Raw genomic sequence first — 25692 nt, 5'->3', positions numbered from 1 at the left:
TTAGTGGTGGCAAAGTGGGCTTTTAAGCTCGAGTGTATTAACTACTTATTTCACTCAGTTACGAGACTTAATCAGAGGATTGAAGGGACATGATTTAAAACAAAGAAAAACGTGTCATACCAGTCCTCAAATGAATGTACAAATATTACTATCTGTGCGTGTTTGTGTGTGTGTGTGTGTGTGTGTGTGTGTGTGATCACATTCAAAACGGAAACCAAGCAGTCAAAAACTACCACTTAAAGAAATTTCAGTGTAGAACGCTTACAACACTTACCTACCAACCAACCTACTCTCTCAGTTTGAACAGGAAACAGCTCACTTATATCAGTGTGATGTGTGATGTGTGATGTGTGTTTGTGAAGTTGAGCAAGTATGCTGTCATGCTGCTTGTAGCACAATCCCAGCAAGGACACCTGGGAAAGTGTGGGGAATTGAACCCTAACCTTTCACCACCAATATAACCAACATGTCATATTGAAAATACATGGGTCTGTGTGTTATTTGTCATGACACAAGCAACTGCATCAACAGTTCCAGCTTGCCTCCGATGACATCCTTCCAGGAGACTGCACAATTAACTTAACAGATTCTTGGCACTTCTCAAAACAATTACAAACACAGTGGTGATGTTGTTGGAACAATTTCATTGTTTTTACTGCAAAAGCTTCTTATTTGCATTGTTTCTGAGATAAATCCAAAAATAGAACATTAAAAGGCCAGCAACCAACATTACAATCTCTTCTTTCTTCTGCATGTGGATTATCACAATGTTAATTACCTTAAGTGCAAGACAGGCAGGGTTTAGGGTGCATTTAGAGGCAATCAAACTCATTATCAACAAGGAAAACACACATTAAATAGGGAACTAAATAAGGAGGAAATAAGTCTGAGACCAACTTCATCTGTAGTCTTGCCTTTCAATACCATTTGTAATTCCCTTCATTGCACAGTCACCAGTGTATTGGATACAGCAAACCTCATTTGACACTTTGGAAATCTGTTAGATTTTGTTAAAATGAGAAGGGCTATATTTTGCCAGCCAATAAATATAGTGTTATGAAACATGCTTAGATCAGAAAAATTAATATTTTATATCTAATTGAGAAAGGTCTGAACAAAGTTAGTATTTCTTACTCATGAAAGTACTTCAACATTAACATTTCAGAAGATAATCTACATGACAGAAAACGCTTCAAAATTTAGAATGTTTTTCAGTTAGTGATCTATTTCCATTATACCAGGACCTGCTTGAACATTTACATCATAATAATAATCATTACATGTACCAAAGAAGAAGCTGAATGTACACATGCTTTGATAACAGATCTGATTGTTTCTTGATATTTTTCACTTAAACCTGTCCACATGGCTGATATTGTCTTGTCCAAGTTATTTCTGAAGGTACATCAAACATTTCAAATTACATGAAACAGATTTACAAGGATTTTGTCTAACAAGGAGTACCCAAAGTATTATGCAATTATACAAAATAAACAAGAAATAACAAGAAACTATTATCATGATCATGTGTAATCATTCACATAAATGAATCATTCTTAAACTTGTAATCTCAGTATGCAATATTAATAACCATTAATATCATAAAAATATTCATCCATCTTATTACATCAACATAAGCAATTTATTCTATAGTCATACAATACATCATATCAAGTAAGAATTTAGCAATAAGTATTGATTGTGTCTTAAAATCTGAGGTCTCAAAACTGATATAACACAAGTTTGTCAAAAATAACCACATGCTACCCTGGTAAATAATTTGATCCAAAATGCTCATATTAGATGAAGACAAAACAAAAGACCTGCCACATATATATCTAATTAATGATACAGCGTCAAATAAAGAAACATAACTTCTGTCAAAATATATAATATAGATGCATGAAGATATCTTAGCACTATCCGTGGCAAATTGTCAACAAGAGTTGTATTGCAGCTTGACTCGGGCATAGATTACAAGTACTTATGAGCAAAATTCCCATCAACAGCGCATTCAAAACATCAATTAAGATATTTGCTTGCACATGGCAACTAGTATGAACTTCAGATCAATGTACAGGAAAGGTAATCACAAATTCTTGTTCAATTTCCTATGAACAGACTCAATGAAATTTTCTTTTGCTACTTCACTTGCACATGCTAACGTGTACTTCAGATCAATGTACAGGAAAATTAATCACAGATTGCAAGGCACAGCTACAAACTACACAATGCTGAGCACTTTTGTTTCAATTCTGCCGCAATAAATACTACAATAAACTGTCAAGGTATCAACACTTTAGCAGAAGAGTTGAAAGAGGAGGTAAAATTATATGCCAGATGATTCTTGTGAGTAGCCCACTTGTTTATGTGTGTCAGCATAACATTCTTAATGTCTTAGGAATTAGGTTAAATCACTGGTAAGTTTACAGCAAGATTTAGTATCGCAGTGCTCTTGATTTTTAAGCCTGTAATACTGTTGTTCATAATAAGAGAACTGGAACTTGCAGAACTATTGCAAAAGGTAAAGTCATGTAACAGAATAACAAACAGTGTCAATGCCACACCACTTGCAGGCTCAAGCAACAGGAGTAATGAGGAAAGGTCCCATGGAATATGCACAATGTTGGGACTGCACTCTCTATAGAATTCAGTACATATATTACAAAGTAACCCATTCTAGTCCAAGATATATGTCTCTCCTTGATATACCCCGAAACTTGTCCAAATGTTTTTGGACTATCTCCTGATTACCAGTGACCAACGTAGGGATGCAGAGGTTTCCTAGGAAGACTAGATGTGAGTGATTGTTGTCCTACAGTGGTCAGGAGCCGATGTTTCCAAATGTCTTGGTCATTTGCTTACTAAAGGCCTGACTTAAGTACAGCTAGGCTAGATCCATCTATTTGCATACACAGACATTTGGTAATACTGGGAATGGGTTCAAGCAGCAATGCACTTTGCTGTGATAAGGAAAATGGCAGGCTGTAATAAACCTCCATCCACTTCTGTTTCCCTCTCAAACTTCATGGATTGATGAGCACAGCTAGATCAGATACTTACCTCTCTGGGATACCCAGAGATGGTATAATTCGTAACACCTGCTGTTATGAAAGACATTTGGCATGTGGATTAGCCTTTGCTCGGTTGCTGATTGTTCAAAGCAGAATTGGATGAACTGCCTGACGTCTGAGGTGCCTGTGCCTGTTGTGCTGGCAGCTGTGATGATGTTGGAAGCTGCTGTGGCTGCTGTTGTTGCTGTTGCTGAGACTGGACAGAAAAGGCATTCTGCATTGGAGCAAATGATCCATGTGCAGCAGCAGAGTTAACTGTTTGCGTCTGGGGGTTTGCCATCATTCCTGGAAACGAGCCTTGCAACTGAAAAGGTTGAGATATTTGCTGAGCATTGGCACCTGCAATAAAGCCTTGATATTGAAAGGGGAAAAAGGGCGGTAAGCCTTGGTGAAGATATGGATGCATCATCTGATGGTGAGGTTGTTGTCTCAGCATTTCTGGAATGGAAGTCGGCAAGGAGGAAAGATCAACACTGGATTTCCGACTACTCTCATTTGACCCTTCACGGTTTTCACCACCCATTCTATCAGACGCTTTCAGGTCCGAAGTCTCTGTGTGGAGCTTGGCCGCACTCCGCACACGATTGAGATGCACAGAACTATCAGCATGGGTACTAGATGAGGCTGGTAAACTCAAAGAGTTGTCCCAAGGAAACTCCTGCTCCTGTTTCAGTTCATTTAAGGATTTTTTGGTAGTATCAGGTTTGGCTGTAGAATGTGTGTTTGATCGAGTCAAATCTGCGTATCTTTTAAACAGTTCTTCATCAAATGTACCTTTTGGCTTTTCCACCTGCCCATGACCACCTTGATCCGCCTTTTGGGAAGTGGCACTTGGAACTGATGTCCGTGTTGACGCCATGGACAGCAACGCAGGGGACATTGTATGCACAGTCAATGGACTCATCATTGGAGAGGCCACCGTATGTGGCATCATACTAGGTAAAGATATGCCTTTATTCTTCAGAAACTCCTCCATCTCTTTCTTGTGCTTCAGGTGCAGTTCGTTTATCTGCTTCTTCTGTCTGTAAAAGAAATATCGTTTTAGAAAGCAATTCTCTAAAGTGGTACTTCAACTGAATTGGATCAGTTGAACAGACTTTATCTTTTCGTACGTTTTACGCAACATCACAAAAATTCAGTGGGTGTCAAAATAGGCTTCTGGCTGGCAAGCAACTGTCTCTGCTCCCTCTCAAGGGCAAGGGCTAGGCTCCCTCTCAAGGGCAAGGGCTAGGTTTTGACACTACTTTTCTTCTTCAGTGGCATCAAACAACCTGGATTATGATCGTAGTATTATCCTAATCAACCTGCAGTATCTCCATGAATTTGTACAGATTTGGATGCCACCCCTCAAATTGATTTTTTGGTGTTAACCCCATTCTATGACATTATTGTGCTTCATGACAAAGTCATCTTTGGTGTTTTTGTGGTTGGGCATACTCTTTGGAAACATTTCCAATGAATGGATAATTAAAGTCTGGTCTTATTCATGGACTAGTATCTGTCAAAACCTAAGTGCTGATTTGCCTTAGAATTGGAAATAAACTGTAAATCAAACAGCGCATTTGCCACAGTGGAATACTGTTTGTCAGTAATGCCTTTTATAGCCCAAATCATATGAAACGATTAACATGTTCACTTTCGCATTGATATTTATTTTATAAGGTTTCACTCAGTTCAGTATATGTGGATATAGTTCACCAGTTAGTTGTGTTGTTATATGGGGCATATGTAAAATGCCCCTCTTAATCCCCTATTGTCTAACCAATCACCACACTCGGGTGAATTTGTACCAATGACAACAGCTGCTGTAAAAATAGGAAAATCCTCAAAAAAAAAACTGCTGCCCTTAGTCCTCTTCCATACAATGAATGCCTGTCAGGGATTAATCCTGACATTTTCAATATTGTTACCAATAGGTGAGGTGTAATTGGGTTAAACGTCGCATCCAAGATTATTGCTCTTATATAGCGACGTGCATGCATGTGTGTGTGTGTGTGTCCCTTAACCACACCAACGTGCATGCATGTGTGTGTGTGTGTGGCTGCTTGTACTAGTCCGGACTGATGCCGATTTATAGTGCAAGCCCACTGAGATACCATGCCGCAATTTAACATGAATATCCCACTCAGACACAGTATACTGACTCCGAGCTGAACAGCCCCTTAATGCCGAGCACCAGACAGGGTAACAACATCTTTTAACGTCTTTTGGTATGACAAGGCCGGGGATCGAACCCTGGACCTTCCGCTCTCCAGGCGGACGCTCTACCACTAGACCACGGAGGCGGTCATATTGTTACCAATAAAGCATGGTAATTCCATGGATGAGCACACAGAAAGAGCCCTGTAACGCAAGCATCCTGGGTGCTTGTCTGATTGTTGCAACTGAGCAGCACATCAAGCACTGGGAACCCGCTTGGGGAATAACCTCAGTGGTGGATAATTTTGTTTAGGTGACAATTTCGCCTGTCATTTTTTATCGTCTGTTTTACACTCTTTCCCATTTTCAAATTTAATTTTGCATACCCTAAAGTTACAATCTGAAAAGTTGCTATGTTGAGTTCACTTGCCCTTTACAAGTATAGTCAATGTGAAGGTTCCTAAGATAAAGTGCAGGAACTTCACTAAAACTCTTACACTTACATAAATGTTTGCATTGGAGTCTCACCTTAGGATCATGTTATTGTACTCTGGATCATGATGTAGAACATACATATCTTTTTTGGCTTCATTCCCTTCTCGAGTGGTCACAGACTGTTAATGAAGAGGGTTTCATGTGAAGTGACAATACAGAAAAGTAATATTATTAATAATTAATGAAAAGGAAAGTAAAATGTACAAACACATATTGCCACTTGCACCAGTGAAATCAATGCACAGAAAACTAAACACAGGTTGAAACTAACCTACCAATATCTATGTGTATGGAAATTTCAGTTGAGCTGAAAAGCGGATATATTTTTTCTTTCTTTGTGGAAAAGGCAACAAAGTAAGGATGCCAACATTCACAATATTTTGACGAGCTAGCTGTTCCACCTTGATTTTGATATTACTGGTACTGTTTAATTTTTATTAAAAACTTAACTGTGTTGTTGCCAAAATCTAATAAAAGCAGCTAGTTTCTGTCAGACTGTGTGAGTGAGTTTGGTTTTACGCCGCTTTTAGCAATATTCCAGCAATATCACGACGGGGGACACCAGAAATAGGCTTCACACGTTGTACCCATGTCAGGAATCGAACCCGGGGTTTCGGTGTGACAAGCTTACGTTTTAACCACTAGGCTACCCGACCGCCCCTCTGTGAGACTGCTCTTATTCAATTTATTCAAAGACATTTTTCAACGATATCTTTTTTGACCCATACAAGGATATCAAACCCCTTGACAAAAAGTACAATAGGTTCCAAAACTAAACAGTGAATCTTATTGCTGACATGATCAAATGTTAACGCATTCAAACTTAGTGATAATGAACCATGTAAACTAACCTTCAGTAAATAAGTCAATAAAAAATTGCTGACATAAAGTCATTTAAGCTAAATAAAATACTTACCTACAACATAAAAACAAGTTATCGAACAGTAAACTTAACCTAAACCAAATTACACCAAGTAAAAGTCTTTTACACAAGATAGGACATACTTTGTCAACAACTATTTTTCTTTATTGTTGGCTACTGCTCGTACTGCCTTACCTTCTTCCTCCTTGGGCCCATCTTAGAAAGACGTGGCACAGTTTTGACGACCATGGGAGATGTCTGAGTGCCCGTATCAACTGAGTCAGCAGGTATTAAGAGCTTATTGCGAGGAGCATGAGCAGATATGAGCGATGACTGTAAGGACAATGAACCTAAACCCATGCACGAACCAGCACCATCTTCAGAAAAAGGATGAAGGGGTGGGAGCTGACCTAATGATATAGAGCGCTTTTTTTTTGCAGTAGCATTTCTATACAACTCTTGGCTATCTAGAGATGCAGCACGAGCCATTTTGTATAAATGACTATTACTGGCGCCTACAGAATTATAAGAAGTATCACTATCATGCAACCTTTGCAGAAATCTACTTACACCAGTAGCTTTGAGCATGCCTGCACCTTGCGATCCTTCATCAGTTTTGTTAGTAGTCTGAGATGGAATAGATACAGTATCTGGTGTGTTAGTGGTCATAACCTCCACCAAATGCCCATCTTCTTCGTCCAGTGACTGGGAAGGACCTATTGTCACACTGTCTTTCACAGTTGTCACTGAGAATCTTCCCTTTTTGGAAGTTATATTTGGCACATTTTCCTCTAAATTACTCCTGTCAAGAGTTTCACCACTACAGGACGCAGAAATATCAGTATCTGAACTTGTCTGATCTACTGCTATCTTGTCCTCTGACACTGCCTCAACCGTGAACCGTGACCTCCTTTTCACGGATGTCCGGATTTCATTGGTTGATGACAAGTCCTCATTGGTCTCATTACCATCTGAATGTACACATACATCATTATTTACAAATCCTCCTGCATCACCGTTAGAAGGACTTAAGTCTGTCTGTTGCATTTCATCCGTCATGTGAACACTACCACCTTCAATCTGGCCCCCTGTAGCTGACATTGTCATTATAGGCATTGTATGTGCCGTTGATGTTTGCTGAACATCCTTCCTATTGCCATGTAACTTTTTGATCAATGCTTGCTCAAGGTTAGCTAAATCCCCCTTTCTACTCTGACCATCTGTACTGTGAATAGAGCCGTCTGATGAACCATCCTCTGACATAGCTTTCCGAGACTGGCCAGGTGATCGTGGAGGAGATACAATCTGGCCTAGGACACCAGTTTCCGGGACATGCCCTTGAGCTGGAGCTACACCTTGAGACTGTTGGGAACCCATGGCTGCTGTTGTATACATGGGCATCTGACCTTGGTACATCCAGGCTTGGGGAATCAAATATTGAGGAGGCAGGGGATTGGCCTGTTGCGATGACTGGGGCTGTTGCTGCATCTGGTTCATCATGATGTACTGCTGCATCATCTGTTGATGCATCTGCATCTGCAGCATGGGATCAGTACTTGCATAATAGGGTGGGTAGTAGAGGCCCTGATAATGTGGCATCATGCCCTGGTACTGCAGCATCTGTTGTGCACCATGCATGTAGGGATTCATCATAGGCACACCCTGACTCTGTGCAGCTGGAGTGGTCTGACTACTGTCGGAAGAAACACCTGATGGTGCATCTTGCGACTGAACCTGCTGCTGAGTCTGTGACTGAGACTGCAGAGAGGTGGATGGCTGCTGAACATGCGGTGATTGTTGTTGAGGTCTACCTTGTCCATCTATCAACTGACCCTCCATCTGTCCACCCTGAGGCCCAACATCACCTGGAGTCACTGCCTGACTGCTTGCCTGACCTGCCACTCTCTGTGATGTCAATTTGGTCAGTTTTTCATGCAGATCAGAGATATCAATTGGCACATCAGACCGTGCAGTTGTGCTCTTCCATGATTTCTCATACTCAGGATTGATTGTATCTGGTTCGCCGACATGGGTAGCAGAGTTGGGCATGTTGTCTGGGGATATGGTGTGCTCCTCTCCTTCATCTTCAGTAATCTTGGTCTCCGAAAGGTGTGAATCACAGACCCGGCTTACAATGAACTTCCTGCTCTTACTGAAGACCACTGTGGAGTCCTGCATCTCTCCACAGTCTGTATGAGAAGCAACTCCTGAGCTATCAGTCCCAGCATGGTCAAACTCAAGCCTCTGAAGAGTAAGCAACAGAACAGGTCAATTCACGATCAAAAACAAATCCGGTAAATTCTGCATTGCGACTTAACTGTACCCCATAAAAAAGGCATCTTAACGAGAATTGATGCCCAGATCCTTTCAACACACATCAACAAAATATGTCCACTTGAAACCCAGTTGTGATTTTCTTGTTTGTCTGCTGTAACTCACCTTAACTGAGTCTCCATCCATGACCTGCCTGACCCTCCTGACCGAGCTGGGACTGGACGTAGGTGTGTTGGCCACACTGACACAGATTGACACAGAGGCTGGTGGGTCCTGGCCAACCAGAGCAAACACCTGCTGGAGGAGCTCTATCACACCAGTCACCTGGCTGCTCAGCAACAACTCAGCGCCAACCTGAAGTAGACAAGATGCAATATCAACTGGAGGTTGGGTTGACTGAAAGTATGTTTTGTTAGCTCCCTGGTAATTATCATTTCCTTAAGGTCATCAATCATCTCCTGTGCAGGACTCCACTTAAATAATTGATTTAACTTGCACCAGGTGCATGAATTTGTCAAGGTTGAAATGCACGTTGTATGCATATAGACATAAATATAAGGTTGCATTTTTCAATAATAGGCTGCACTGGTATATATTTTACATAGCTAAATGGAGCCCTGCAAGAGCATGTATGGAGGTAAATAAAGCAATTATCCTCATCCATCAACTGGAATTCAGTTATATTAGTATATTTATGACATCAGTATACTTATCCTGATATGACATAGTGCAAATATAACTTTGACACAGAACCAAAATATGTCTCTCCTCGACCCGTGAAGATCCGGGTTAGAAAAGGTCTTCTGCAACCCATGCTTCCCATAAAAGGCGACAATGCTTGTCACGCTCACTGACTTGGTTGATGCATGTCATCGATCCCAAATGCGTGGATCGATGGTCATGATGTCAGTCACTGAATTGTCTGGTCCAGACTCGATTATTTACAGACCGCCGTCATATAGCTGGAATACTGCTGAGTGCAGCGTTAAACAACAGATCAACCAACAAGCAACAGTTATCTCCCTTATCCCTAACAACTGCAAGCTCCACAAAATGCTAAAACTTGGTACAAAAGCATATCCCACAGTTGGCGGTGGGGGTCTGTGGTTGTGAAATTAGTCTATCAGTAACCTGGGCCAGACATCATTGACTAGACTAGTCCACAGAATACTATTTTCAGGTATCAAACACAATGGAAATATCTGGTCAATAATTAACAGTCAATAGTTAATAGTTGTCGCGTGTAACAACAAGGACTCAAAATACCTGCAGATATTCACTGCAACAGTGGGGGACACCCAAGAAATATCTAACAACCCCTCAGCTGAAAGTTATAATGACAGTCTTAATACTTAATGTGAAGCATTTGCTGAATGTTGTAGTCATCTCAAGTTCTAGATGAGTCACCCAGTTTTTGAAGATATGATTGGCGACAACGCTTCGAAACATACTTTGACAAATTCTCGATTAAAAATTTGAAACCTGAACAAAAGAACATTCTGGAATCGCTAATAGATGGTTTAGATTGTATGGAATCAGTCGTTGAACCTGTAACTATCGTTCGGAATACCCCGTGTTAAAGTTTTCGAGGATGCATGATTAGAAATCACATTCCGACTGTCATTTTCATGATCTGGTAGGCGACGCTCTGATTGGTAGGACGAAAGGTCGATCTGATGTGACCCCTACTGGGATGTCCTCAGATCTTTGTTTGGCGATAGCGAGAAGTAAGAATTGATTTTAATGAGATTGGCTGTAATTGTAATCTTAAGTATTGCTCAAGACATGTCAATAAGTCTGTAAATAATCTAATCTGGACCATACAATCCATTGAATGATATCATAAGCATCGATCCACGCAATTGGGATTGATGACATGCTTCAACCAAGTCAGCAAGCACCTGTGTGTGAAGTCTTGAAAGACTAGGGAAGAAACCAATGTTGTGACTTCAAAGCCATGCCCTGAAACCCCGACTGAGGACAATGATTAACCATTTATAAGAGATGTGTTCCAACGCAAGTGGCTTCCTCCAGATGCGCTTGTCTAGAAGTGAGGAAGGCTGACATACCACTGGAATTCTTCTCCCTATGGACATTATGTGACATAAGTAGGGCGGGTGCCTCTGTAAGGCATAAAGACACAGCGCTCTGTAGCAACGAAGTAGCTGTACAAATAGCTGGTGCAGCAGTGGATTACCTGGTGAGGCATTGCATAGACGCCTCAATTAGTAGTAGAAACAAAGCACTGCAACCCCTGTAAAAGACCTGGATAAGTGAGTGAGCGAGCATGGCTTTACACAGCAATATTACCAGTCAGGGGACACCAGAAATGGGCTTCATACACTGTACCCATGTGGGAAATCGAACCCAGGCCTTTGGCTTAACAAGCGAGTGCTTTGACAATTAAGCTACCCGAATGCCCAAGCTGGTAAAGATGTCAGGTAGACAAATTGTGGTGACTGCCTCCTGGAAGGTAACCTATGTCTAAGTGACAAGGAGTTGGAGAGCCTCGAGCTCTCAAATGCACCACAGCTCTTTAATTTGGTAAGACAACTGATCTGCGCCGACCTCTTCCACCTAGTCTGCTGAATGACACTCAAATTGTCGACATTTGTCACAATAAACAATCTGGACAAGATTTCCGACGAGCACCCCGCTGCCACTGAAGAGTGCCTCGTCTCCTCTGGGGAGAATGAAGCCATCAAAGGTGCTGCAGTAGTTGAGGGAAGGTATCTCCATCCAAACAGCATAATACTTAGTTGTGGATGCATCTGCAAAGATGTGTCTAAAGACGAGACACTTATGCAGGCTCCAGTGGAAAGAAAAGGTCAGTGGGGAAAGGTGAGGACGATCTGTTGCATCCATGGATGATGACCCTGTCTGTCTCAAGCAGGACTTCAAAACTGTGGGTAGTCGCTGATGGTAGCAAGCCAGTGGGTGAAGTCCTAGACTGACTGACTGAATAAGGTTTTACGCCGCTTTTAGCAATATTCCAGCAATATCACGGCGGGGGACACCAGAAATGGGCTTCACACATTGTACCCATGTCGGGAATCGAACCCGGGTCTTTGGCGTGACGAGCTAATGCCTTAACCACTAGGCAACCGACCGCCCCTGTGAAGTCCTAGAAGACATTATTGCACCAAAACAGCAATGAAAAGGTGCAAGTGGAACAAGCACTTGTCGACCAGGTAGCAATTGCGTCCTGGAAGAGAGACAGGTTTTGGTTCTATGTTTCAGGAAAGAAGAAAAGAGGTTATTTGCACAATGTTGTATCTGGAAAAACATACACACCAAAGTTCACTGCAATGACTCCTCCCCCCCCCCCCCCCTCCCCTCCCCCACCCCTACCCCCAAAAAAAGAACTCAATATGGCTGCTGTGGCTACATTGAAAATCTGATTCACACCATTTGAACAAATGCAGGTGTCATCATTGGTGGGAACAATTATGAGAAGGTCCTTCTACAATGGATCCAGTGGTTTCGTCGGAGAAGATTATCATGTCAATGACTTTCAGTTAGGTGAGGTGAAAAAAACAAGTAAAATTCAGGTTGGAAATTAGACAAAAGGCATAATGTATAGCTTTTCTAAACAATAAACTCTTTCAAGCAAACTAACCAGATTTTCAGCAATCTCCTCAGGCTTATCATTTTCCAAAGAAAATGTGAAAGTGACAGTGTTTCTGTTGGATAGTTCCAGCCTGCACTCAACCTCATTGTCGGCAGCCACACTAAGAATCGTAGCTCTTGGAACTTTCTCAAGAGTCTTCCGCCGTTTGGGACGGGATTTCCTCTTGGACTTGTCTTGAGTATTGGATCCTGGAGCTTCATTCTCACTGCAATTGTAAATAACATTGGTTGAATACAAGCGAAAATCAATGCCATATGCACTAAAATATGTGTACAGAATGAGCATAAATTTATTACTTACCACAATTTACCAAATGCACAACCTGTCTCACACCCATTTTTTATTCTGAAACATCAATTCACCATTATCAGAAACATAACATATAACTCCCAAGGCCTGGTCTGTGATGAAACATTTCAGGAATTGATTATCTGAAAGGAAATGTTTTTTCATTAGGCAAAACAAAGAATCACAAGTAGTTTCCACCATGACAACAGTGACCACAAACTGCAAGGAAAGGCTGCCTACCTTTCTCTGTTGGAGTGTGTTGCATCGTCCTGCAAACAGCCCGCAGAGTGGCTGGAGGGGAGCTGGGACGTGCCTGACGTTGACGACTGGGGTGCGGAGGAGCCGGTTTGAGTTCCTCCTTGTTGAAGTTGCTGAGCAGCAATGATGTCCAAGTGGCTCAAGTTACTTGCCTGAAAAAGGAAACAATCAGTCAAAAACCTGTCTTTTTGTGATGTAAGTAACCTTGAAAGTCTTCAAGCTTGAGCTGGATACTGACTGAGATTGATCAAAAACAGATTAAGCAAGGAATGTTTAACGGCAAAATATTACACAGTAGTTCTGGGAAAAAGAGCTTGTTTTATTTACATGATCTTTCTTTTCAGGTCAAAACTGCAATATTGTTCAAGTTGATTTGATATTTACAACAGATTTAGTTTTTTAGCTTTTGTGTCATCACTTCGAGCCTTGGTAAATATCTCCAAACGATAAATAATAATAAAAAAATTGAATAGAAAAGCTACAAGGGTGTTAATAAAGATTTTACTTTTTTCAAATCAGCTGCTTTAAAACTGTGCATGCTGAAAATCTATGAACAAGAAACAGAAAAGAAACCAACATTAAATGAACAATTGCAACTTTCTAAGTGAAAAAGCTTAGCATAGTGCAATATCTTCAGTTCAAATATGCACAAGTCATCTTACAACTTGCAGAGCAAGATCTTTCGTATCTAGAAAAAGATTATTGGGATCCTCAAAACAAAACTGAATTTTATTCAAAGTTCATAGTTTTTCCAAATGATCTGGACCAGCGGTGGTTTATAGTTTCCATAGTTTGTGTTTACCTCAGGACAAATGGAAGCAGGACAACTGAATGAGAAAAATGGCAGAGTTTCAATACAGTATAAGCAGAAGTCCCCAACTCCAGCTCAAGCAGAGTTTGACTGAAGAAATAATTATCTTCCTGTATTATAGACAGTGGATCATGACAAAGCCATGCAAACATTTCTGCCCCTTTTCTCTTTCAGGTATCAGTACAAACACAATATGTGCAAGCATTGTTTTACACAAGGTGGGGGTGCCTTCGAAACAGTGCCAAGGAAATGGTAAGGGTGCTTCATTTTTCTGAGGAAAACACAACTTGCAATCTGTTAAAACATACAAAATTATGTGACTTTCAAATAGTCCTTGGGGTGCCTTGAATAAAAGGATAACCAATTCAGAGTAGCTTCTTTAATTCTTAATTTATTTATAAAATAGAATGTGCTAAGTTTGAAAAAAACGGCAGGTACTAACCCCCTGAAATTAAAGAGATATAGGTTAGAGCGATGACTGCTATGTTTGGCATCAAACATAATATTAAATGTTAATAGTGCGAACAGCTTTCAGCAACTAAACTGAACTTGCAAACAAGATATAAAAGTAAATGTATAGCAATAGATAACATAGAAAACCTCCCCTTACAAAACCAGCAATAGAACGTAGTAAACGACACCAGCAAAACCAAACATTTTGCTACAATATTTGGGTGACAAAGTCCACAAAGCCATAACCTTGAAATTGAAGCCTTTGACTACACTACAGAGTTAGTACAGGTTAATTGGTTAACTACATGCAAAGAAACCAAAGTTTTTTGTGCAACACACCTTGACCTGCAATCTGGTTTTTACAGGGGTCTGGGGAGCAGAGTAAGGTCCTTGGTGATAGTGCCGAGAACCTGCCACACCTTTCTGAGGGGACTGCACCTCCTGAGGTGTCAAACTGCCTAACATTCCCTGTCAAAATCAGTGGCTAGTTGCACTATAAACAAGACTCAGCAGGCAGACTGCTGCCCCAGGGAAAAGCTAAGTTGAGTATGAATAGAGTATAAATAAGTTCAAGCATAAAGTTTGGATAGAGTTCATGATAAATATAAGATAACAGTTCTGGTTTCTAATGACTCTACAAGTACCTTCAATACCCCCTGGCAAAACACCTTGTCTCGCACTCGTTTCCAACTTTCAGCTCCTTTATGCTGAGAGAAAAATCAGTATTGTGGATGTTATACTGCTTTAGTTGGGTGATGAAGCATTCTGATATTGGTATTATCAAATGCAGATGCTCCCATGTCTTGATTGGTACATACAGTAGATAAACAGCTGTTTACCATAACACTGTGTTTTGTATGTGTATTAGCATACACTGACAACGTGAAACTTACTGGTTAATATATTATTTTGGTTATGTTATTAGCCATCAAATAGTCATTTACATGTCAATTAGTAAAAACTTGACATAAGGCAACCCACAATATTCATACATGCAAGTTCTTATCATCCATAATTGTAGAAAATCAAACAAGACACCAATGCATTTTCTATATAATCAACTCCAACAAATGATCAGTCATTTCTACAACATATGGATGACAGTTAGAGTCAGAAAGCTGTACTTTTTACAAGTGCCTTCAAACATTAAAAGATTTTTTCAGATAAATCACTTACACAAAAAAACTAAAAAAGTTTTCATGCGCTCATATTTCAGCGACATTAGAAGACAGTCTCAAAAAGCTCTTAACATATTTACACAAAAATAGTCACTGTCTCAAAACAAATCCAGTATTTCTCTTTTATTCAAGACTGATTTCTGAATGTCCCTGAAGATACAGAGGCTGACAGACACTAACTGGTCTGAGAATTTGTTTTTACCAACCTGTGACACCTGGGATTGTAGAGATGTTTGCGATGTCTGCTGTTGGACTGACATGGATTGACCATCATCCTGCCCTGTGCCTGATATGCTTGTTTGAACCTACAACATGTAACTTGGTATGGGCAAAAGGTAGCAGCTGTAGAAACTAACAGTTTTAGTCCACTAGTCCACATAATGAGAACATATAGATAAACCCATAAAAATGGCAAATTTCTACTGGTCCTTAAGATACCTTAACTATTGGGCAGTTTGGCAAGGACTACAGGAGGAGTGCAAATTTCTAACACTTTCTAACAGTCACAGGGGTGTGAGTGCAGTCACCAATATTCCTGCTATAGCACATATAATCACGTACGTGCCTAGCAAACAAGAACCTGAAAGTATAGGCAACAATCTAAGCCAAGCATGACAGAGCTCCAGAGGAGCTGCATACTTTAGCAAATATGCAGTACCGTATTCGACATAATAAGCACCCAGGGAGCTCTCAAAATTAGAAATAGGGGGCTCTTATTAGAATATTATTTTGGTGGCAAAAACAGAGTTGAAAGATAAATTTTGTGGTTTATGCTGACGGTCTGAACTGTTTTTATACGACAGATATATTTTTCCAGAATTTAATTGCCTATAATTAAGGGTGCATATAACACATGCGTGTGTATTATACACAAATAAATAAGTCTCGTGTACATTGATCAATCGGTAGGGGTGCTAATTTGGATTGTTCACTTGCCAATATATTAGCAAATATCGCCGTGGGCACTTATTAGAGAGGGGCGCTTATTAGAGCGGGGCGCTTATTACGGTAATTGTCAACAAGGCTGGAGTTCCAAACTAATTTGGTCTTATTGTTTGAAGCAAGGCTTCCAGAAGAAAGCTCCTTGACAAGTATGAAGTATTTAAGCAAAACTTTTGTAGAAGGAATGGACAAAAGTTATAAAAATCAAACATATTACAGTGCAAAATCGTTTTCTTTTTGTTACATGCTTTTAGTTTGTGGAGATATCTAAATTCATAAATTCCTCAATTTCACTTTTTACCTCTCCTTGACCATATAAGACATACAGGATATTTCATGTGTATTGCCCCCCCCCCATTATTCCAAATGAAAAACTTTGAAACCTAAATTCTCCCTACCTAACACACAGGGACAGTTCACCACCCCTTGTATTTGTGACTTAAAAAGTATTTTCGTGTTTGCAAAATTTTAAAAAATATAAACAAAAGTATTAAAAAATATTAATGACATGATTATATTCAAAATGAACTTTAACAAAAATAGGGGGGTAACTCTTGTATGGCAATAGTTTCCTCAAAGTTTTATGTTCACTGCAGAGAAATATCAAGTGTTATGTTCATTACAGTGGATTTTCAAGTGTTACGTTCACTGTAATGAAAACATCACTTTTCCCAACATCAGAAATCTGTCCTTCACACTGAAGTATATAATAAAACATCTTTCAACATGTTCAAATTATCTCAATCAATCGTTATCAAAAGTTTGTAATTTCTATATTAAAAGAACCCCCAAAAAATACAAACCTGCTGTGGAATATTGGGAGCTGATCCACCTGACAGCTGCTGTGACTGTTGCAAGTTTGGCAAGTTAACTTCGGATTTACTTTCCGAGATAGCTGCAGCGGCTACAAACAAAACATCAAAGAATATAGACATAACACATACAATGTTCAAGCTAGTTGTCTTAAAAAAAAACCACAAGTCTACACAGAAACAAGTCATTATTTGTTATTTTGGATCAAATTTTCACCCCAAAATAAAAAATGTTACGAAAACAAATATATTAAAAAAGTTGACACCCTCTGTAAATAAGTCTGGGGTGAGATGGTGAAAAAGGGCTTAACGTTGCATCCAAGATTATTGCTCTTCTATAGCAACGTGCATGCATGCATGTGTGTGTGTGTGTGTGTGTGTGTGTGTGTGTGTGTGTGTGTGTGTGTGTGTGTGTGTGTGTGTGTGTGTGTGTGGCTGCTTGTACTAATGCCAAGTGCCAGGCAGGGTAACAACAAACACCATCTATTATTTTCTTTTGATATGACGCGGCCAGTGATTGAACCCCAGACCATCTGCTCTCAGGGCGGACGCTCTACCACTATACCACGGAGGCGGTCAATCGAGTCTGGACCACACAATCCAGTGATTGACACCATGAGTATTGATCGGTGCAATTGGGATACAAAGACATGCATCAACCATGTCAGGCTCAGCATGCCTTACCACCCGATCCCTTTTACCACCTTTTACGACAAGCATGGGTTGCTGAAGACCAATTTTAAAGCGGATGTTCATGGGGTTGTTCACAAAGAAAATAACAGACATATACAAGCTACAATGAGAGCAGTTCCTTCTCACTGAAGACACATTTCAGGATAACCTAATATCAGATGACCAAATAGAGAACATATCCGAATTAGGCATTTTCTAAAATTTACGAATTTTACAATATATGATTGATTAATGATCCACTGTCCTGTGTTTAAAAAAAAAGAAAAGTAATTATACTTCAAACTCTGTTGGGTACTACTAACCATTTACTACATCCTCTGCTGGTAACTGCTGTTGTCCGCCCCCCTCTGCCACGCCCCCCTGTATGCCAGGTGCTGCACTCAGACCCCCTCCGACCACACCCACCACCTGCGTCTTATTGCCAGCTGGGGGAACCTGCCCCTGGACTAGCTGTTGAGACACATTAGGTTGAGGCTGACCAGGCTGATGACCACCGGTTACCTGGCTCTGCGAGGTGTGTTGGGGAGCTGAAGTGTCCATTCCTTGACCAGATACAGGAGGCTGAACTTCATTCAACAACTTCTCTCTCTCACGTTTCACTTGAGCAATTCTTTCACGGATCTGTTTTGTTGCATTACGTTCATCTTCCTCTTGAAGAAATCCAGATTTTACCTTGTTTTGGGACAAACAAAAGCTAAAGCTGCACTAACAGAACCCATTTGACATAATGACAAGTTCTAGGTGAATTTACAGGCCTAAAAATGTACAAGTTTGAAGCTGACCTGCATAAAGAAAGAGTTCCTGCAATATTTTACTTTGTATCATATTTCAGTTTTAACAAGGAATATTAATAACTGAGCTTACTAGATCAAACAGAATTTTACAAGACCAGACTGATCTTGAATATCTTGAAAATATTTTGAAATAATTTGCAAAACACAATTCTTCTACAATTCATACCATGTCTTGAGCAACCTCTTCAGCATTATCCTTATCCAAATGAAAATCAAACTGAATGGCTTCATTTTCCTTGTGCTTGTCTTTGCGTTTCTTGGGATCAACAACTCGAAGTCTGAGCTGAATGATTGGACGGTCTGCGAGTTCATCATCCCGGTTGACCAGCTCCACCTTCAAACCACTGTCTTCCAAGAAGAAGCCATGCTGAAGCAAGTCCTTCACAGTGTACCTTAAATAGAACAAATATTTCCAAAATTACCATATAATCTTGTTCACAATCTACTCGAACACATCTTAGATTACTTGAACATCAATGAAATATTTATTCTACATAATAGTTTCACAGCATCAACCACTACATACGCCCCAGTAAATGTATTCCAAGTGTTATTCACGTAGGCCCACCTCCCATGAACACGAACTATAAATTATCTTGACAGATTATGACTTGAGGTCAGAACCTGTAAGGGTTGACAGGTGACAAGCTTTGCACAACCCAAAGCACCTGAAGGCATCATAAATGGTGATAAAAAGACATTTTCATACTAAATTATTCCTTCACAAACTATATATATATACTGTTATTAAGGACCCTCAGGTGCTTGTGACTTTTAGCCACATTATTATAATCTGAGGAACTAAGAAAAATCAGTAAATTTTCACAATATTATTTTGACAATTGCTGCTTGCCATTCATCCATAACTTGAACATTTCTCAAATTAAACCAGCTTGTACTTGTATAGGTGAGTTTCATAATTTCAAAGATAACATGAAGGTTACATAAACATTTTCAAATGACTAAAAAGATTTCAGATAGGTGAGTGAGTGAGTGAGTGAGTGAGTGAGTGAGTGAGTGAGAGTGATTTTGGTTTTACGCTGCTTCTAGCAATATTCCAGCAATATAACGGTGGGACACTAGAAATGGGCTTCAGACATTGTACCCATGTCGGGAATCTAACCCGGGTCCTCGGTGTGACAAGCGAACGCTTTAACCACTAGGCTACCCACCCGCCCCTCAGATGATAGGTAAAAACGCCTTTCAATACATGTACTTACCTTTCTTCTCTTTTTTGCTTGATGCAACCCTCAATAATATCTCTGATTTCAGGATTGTCTACTTTATCACAGGCTTCTGGACGTACACCCTGAAAATCATAGAAAAATACAAAATAACACAAAAGTATGAAATTAATACATGATTCTCTAAGATATCTAGACATGTATGAACTTCTTTCGTCAAATTTGTTTTTAATGTTTTACTGATTACTAGTACCCGCTGCCCATGAACTCAACATACTTAACATGTCTCAAACCCAAATATCACATATTATGTGAATTCAACAACAGTTATCACAAGTGTACTTACACTGGTAACTTTTCTGTAGATTTGAGCAGCATTAGAACATTCCTTGTATGGGTACTCTGACGTCGCCATCTCAAGCATACACATTCCGAAAGCATAAACATCTACTGCCTCATCATAGTGTTCTTCATACATTTCGGGTGCCATGAACTCCGGCGTACCTTAAAGAATACAAAGATCGTGGAGTCTTTGCATCCTGACGCTGCAGTCTACAAAGGGAAGAAGGGGGGTGGGGAAGACAAGATTAGTACATGGTTTCAGCCACAACCAAACAATCCTGAAACAAACTGACATTAGTTTCACAATATGCAAGATCAAGAACAAAGGACTGATACCTGCCATCGAATTCCAGTTCTTACCTGAATCTGGATGTCAGATGAACAATCAAATAAGTGTTGACTCTGTTGCTAAAGGGAGGAATGGGAAAAAAAGAGGGAAAATTGTCAGGATAAAGACTTTGAAGACACAACCCTTTTGTGTTCCGGTAAATGTGATTTTGTTTCTTTCACAGTCAAGTGCGACAGGCTGATCACATACCTGTGAATTTTGGGAGTTCTGTTTCAGAACAATTTCCAGGAAAAATCTAGTTGTGGGAAAGCATGAAAATTAATGTTAAGTACATAAAACATACAAATGTCACTATATCTTATCATCACTATTTCAACTATATGCAGTACAATTCCAATGCAGTAACAATGGAAGTAGGACATCTGTGAGATGTGTCTCATGCAAAATACTTACCGATTACACTTTTGGCAAACGATTTATTCTTCAAAGTTGCTAGTCCTAGATCTCCTATTTTGACAGAGCCAGTCGTACCAGTAATGAAAATGTTGTCACATTTCAAGTCTCTATGTATCACAGGGGGGGTTCGTGTATGCAGAAAGTACAATCCTTTCAAGATCTGCCGGCACCAGTTCTTCAATACCTTGATGTTGATCTTCTTGAATCTCTTGATGTAGCTATAAAACCAAAAAATCATGAAATCATTAATGCTGTAACAATCAGATTTCATATTACATTTACATAATGCTAGTACTTCCTTCTTGACAGAGGACATGGGAGGGATATCTTGGATCATTTCTACAATAAAACTGACAAAATAAGATTCCTTTTGGCATTTCTTACGAAAGATAAAGATACACTGTTTATCTGCATGAATATTTGCCTGCGCTGTTTATGATGCTAATGAATAATGCATGATCATCCAAGGATTTGGCATTTGTACATGCAACTTTGATATGCGTGACAATCTTTCGGTAATGGAATATGCAATCATATTACTTAAGCAAATACATATATGCATGTCACTTCTATTTTTTGGTCAGTTATTACCACATATAAATGTATGAAAAATGTGGTAGAGCTGTGTCTCCAAAATTAAGTAGGGACCAAGGGCCGTTGAGGTCCTTTTCTATTGTATTTAAATCTAAGTAACCCCCTTTAAATCTTTAAGTTTGAACATTAGGGTTATGACAAGGCCTCTTTGAGTGAGTGAGAATGGTCTTATGCCGCTTTTAGCAATATTCCAGCAATATCACGATGGGGGACACCAGAAATGGGCTTCACACATTGTACCCATGTGGGGAATCTAACCCAGGCCTTCAGCCATACAAGCAGACCCTTTAACCATACGGCTACCCAACTCCCCCTGATAGGGTAAGAAACTGGTCTATCTTGTTTGCAATAATACGATAGGCTAAATGACTGCTGAATCTTTAAACCTTTACAATCCCATAAACAGGCAGCAGCTCATGCAGCCAATTAAACCACATATTCTGTACGAGACTTTTTTTCACCTTCACAAAAATAATGTTAGTCCATTTCTACTTACGTTTTTAATGTTCCCGAAGTCATCAGTTCTGTTACCAGGATGATCACTTTTCTATTTCGTCGGTCTGTTTTTTCCCAGTAATCATAAAATCTCACAATGTTGGGATGTTGCAGTTCTTTTAACATTTCAGCTTCCTCTTTGAATCTCTGGCGCTCACTCTTGTTCCATTTCTTGTCCTATAGACATCAAATGTTTAGCATCATAATAAAAATATAATATTCAGGTCAATATTTACTCAAATCTATTCACTTATTGTATCTGATTTTATGCAATATAGAACACAAGAAAATAAATAAAGCATATTACTTTTTGATTAAAAAATAATTGTTGATTGCGCACTATCCAAAAAGTAAAATGACCTGTCTAAATAATGCTAACATACATGTACAATCAAAAAAGGATACCTCTAACATAGTGAAGATCACTTCAGAATACCTGGCAGACTAATAAAATATTGTGACTGAGATAAACATGTATAGTGCAGCATACAAATAGGCATTTTAACATGCATGCAGCATACTGCAATATTTCACTATGTATATTGTCATGATTGTAATAATCAATTTTAAAATCTTACTGGAGATTTAACCAAGATTTTCTTAGTGACAGGAAAATTACACAAATTGCAAGCAAAGATCTCTTTGGTAAACATGGTAAAAAGAGGAATTCTACAACCACCATATGTTGATGATAATGGACGTGCAAACATCGGTGAAATCAGAATCCAACATGCTGAACTTGGTGTAATTATGGATTGTACTGAATGCAAGTCTGGATATGCAGGATGTAGTTTCACTGAAACATGTTGGGGATTTCTTGTCCCATTTTCCGTAGAAATGTATATTTCTATGTTCTCATTTCATGTCAATATGAAACACTGTCCTAATAGTAAATGGTTGCAAATAACATAATTGTAAATAAACAACATTCTATCGCCCTGTAAATCATTGCTTTAACCTGAATCCAATTATCCTATCTTCTCTGTATCATAAGTGACTTAAAGTTTTGGTTTGGTTTGATTGTTGGTTAACGCCGCACTCAGCAATATTCCAGCTATATGACAGCAATGTAAATAATTGAGTCTGGACCAGACAATCCAGTGACTGACATCATGAGCATCGATCACTGAAATTGGGATTGATGACATGCATTAACCAAGTCAGCAAGCCTGACCACCCAATCCCGTTAGTCCCCTCTAACGACAAGCATAGTTGCCTTTTACAGCAAGCATGGGTTGATGAAGACCTATTCTATCCCGGGTCTTCACGGGTCCCAATGACCAATGACTTAAAGAAACTCAATGAACAAGAATGATGAGATGTAAGGATACATGAACTGATCCTGTCTCAGAGCAACAACATGCAGCAACATTATCATACCATAGCACTTCATGTTTCAAGTATGGTAAACATGAATCTAAAGAAGCAGTCAGTCCAAATTTAAATTAACACTTAATTAATTGAACCTAATTCACAAACTTAACAAAAACCTCACAAAAATATTCACTGCTCAGAGAAAGGGATAGGCAAAACTCTAGGGGGACTTGTTTTCTTCCAAATCCAGTTATTTTACAAAAACAACTCGTCCAAAATGATGGTTGGACTAGTGGGATATGACCAGTGTCTATAGCGTTAGAAACTGGCACGATATGATATTATTCCATGCTAAACTGACGAATAGCTAAATTATCACAAGGACTAATAGAAATTGGCCATTTTTAAGGGTTTTGCGATATGTTATCATTTTAACTGTTCCAAAAGGGACCCAACCACTTATGAACTTGAACATTATCTGGGACAGAACATAACTAAGTTTAGTCATTTGGTCTGATAATACAAAGAACTTCAAGAAGTATACTATCAGCTTAACTTATTTATTTACTTGTCTTTATCCCATAAAACTGGATCAAATGAGCATCCAAGCATGATTGTTGTGTCACTATGCATTGATACATTGAGCAGAGATTGAAAGTATTTTTTAATCAAAATAAAATCACAGAATATTAACCATGATGTGTCTTGTATCAACCATATTCCGGTACTGTTACATGTATCCATCATTTGTTTCTGCAACTATGTCTCCCTCATCTCACCAACTCACTTCACTATGCACCAATGTGCTGTACAATGCAAACCTGTGTTGTGTGATCACTGAAAGAATGTATCATGTTACTCATGAATGTATGTACTGGTAAGATTCAACTCTTGAAGACTCTTGAAAAGTATTTATCGAAAAACAACTAATCTTTGATGGTAGTTATACCAAACAAACTGTCTGTTATTATAGTCAGTACTTCCAATACTAGTATTCAAAATTAAGATGATAAACAGTCATCCCAAAATGTCCACCCAAATTGTTGAAATGAAAGATCTAGGGGTCCCAAGATCACAATACCATAGCAGGAATCCCACTGACTTCCCATGATGATTGTTAAGGTGCACATGCGTATTTGACACTACTCATTTCACATATCAAAGTCAGGGGGCAGAAAGTTGACTGAATTCAGTGTTCTGACTTGTGGAGTATTTCCAAGAATATTTCAAGAGTGTAGAGCCATATCTCATGTAAAGGTACTTTCAGATCAAGATAGGTCTCAAAATGTCTACATTCATGCAGTATTACACAATATATTACTAAACACTCCTCACTCTAAACACCCATCAACACTTGATTTCAAGATGCAATAAAACCTTGACATGATCCATACAGTCAATAACTGTGCCCAAGACCACACATTTCAACTTAAGCATGCACATAATGGCATTACAAGAACAAATTTTATGAGTGTTGCATGTTTAACTTGCTAAAAAAAAAAAAAATTTAAAAAAGATACAAAATGTGACACAACAACAAACAGTGAGGATATTTGAGGGCAGCAAACAGTGAGTTTCAAATAAGAATTTGAACTAGTTTGGGGGACGAAAATCTGTTCATGTAATCACAGCACATTACAGTGATGCATCAAGTTCTCTAATTAAAGGGAAACAACTCCCTACAACATGTACAAGATCCACTACTTTACAGAAAATACCCCACATTAAATTTAATTTAATTAATGATAAAAGGATAATAATAATAGCATGAGAAATAATAAGGAAGATCCTGGGGTCCTTGTGACTTATTGCAAAGCCTTAAACTTTCGTGTTGACTTAAGTTATCAATTTCAAACACAGCATAAGCAAAACTCTTAATTATCATGATTTTCAAGACATTTTCTGATGACAAAGATACAGAACTTAAGATTGATTTGAATATCTATCATCTATGAGAGGTAGCCAATATGCAGGGGAAAATATGAGCCTAGTTTCAGATCTAAGTGGCCATGTAGGTCTTGTGGTAGATAGGAATTTTTATGGGCCCATGGCAAGGACCCCCTTACAAGTCAGATGAGAAGTTAATCAACAAAGCTTCAGCTCAAAGAAATGCCTGATGTGTAATGTACATCTGCAGCCATATGATTCAAATGCATCACTGCAATGTCATGTCAGTAAATACTTACATCCGATGAAAATACAGGTCGATCCTAAGTAACACAAGAAACAGTTGAGTTGCAACAAGTTTGTACATAATTTGTAATTCCTTATCATGCTTATGACATTGTGTCAAATGCAGTTAATTCCTAGTTTC

The 25692-nt window shown here is 39.1% G+C and overlaps 1 protein-coding gene across 5 annotated transcripts in view; it reads right to left on the bottom strand.

The window, feature by feature from the left end:
* Positions 1-504: 504 nt before the first annotated feature.
* The window catches only part of LOC139445420 (uncharacterized), a 41833-nt gene continuing 16645 nt past the window's right edge, over positions 505-25692 (bottom strand). Inside the window, exons 2-18 of one of the 5 annotated variants that reach the window (XM_071226566.1) lie at positions 25565-25588; positions 22066-22241; positions 20973-21193; positions 20235-20392; positions 19925-20013; positions 18871-19096; positions 18213-18582; positions 17209-17309; positions 15670-15768; positions 14625-14753; positions 13004-13173; positions 12776-12820; positions 12464-12680; positions 9010-9198; positions 7141-8814; positions 5742-5827; positions 505-4096 (exon numbers count right to left, since the gene is read on the bottom strand). In XM_071226566.1, the coding sequence (XP_071082667.1) occupies positions 3133-4096; positions 5742-5827; positions 7141-8814; positions 9010-9198; positions 12464-12680; positions 12776-12820; positions 13004-13173; positions 14625-14753; positions 15670-15768; positions 17209-17309; positions 18213-18582; positions 18871-19096; positions 19925-20013; positions 20235-20392; positions 20973-21193; positions 22066-22241; positions 25565-25588 (4938 nt within the window). In that variant the 3' untranslated portion in view covers positions 505-3132. Of the gene's footprint in view, positions 4097-5741; positions 5828-7140; positions 8815-9009; positions 9199-12463; positions 12681-12775; positions 12821-13003; positions 13174-14624; positions 14754-14929; positions 14993-15669; positions 15769-17208; positions 17310-18212; positions 18583-18870; positions 19097-19924; positions 20014-20234; positions 20393-20972; positions 21194-22065; positions 22242-25564; positions 25589-25692 lie in introns of all 5 variants that reach the window. The other 4 variants (XM_071226561.1, XM_071226563.1, XM_071226565.1 and 1 more) reach the window with 4 other exon arrangements.

The sequence above is a fragment of the Haliotis cracherodii genome, unplaced genomic scaffold, assembly GCF_022045235.1.
Source record: "Haliotis cracherodii isolate W230 unplaced genomic scaffold, xgHalCrac1.p SCAF_6, whole genome shotgun sequence".
NCBI lineage: Eukaryota > Metazoa > Mollusca > Gastropoda > Lepetellida > Haliotidae > Haliotis > Haliotis cracherodii.
This window is presented reverse-complemented; position numbering and strand designations above follow the sequence as displayed.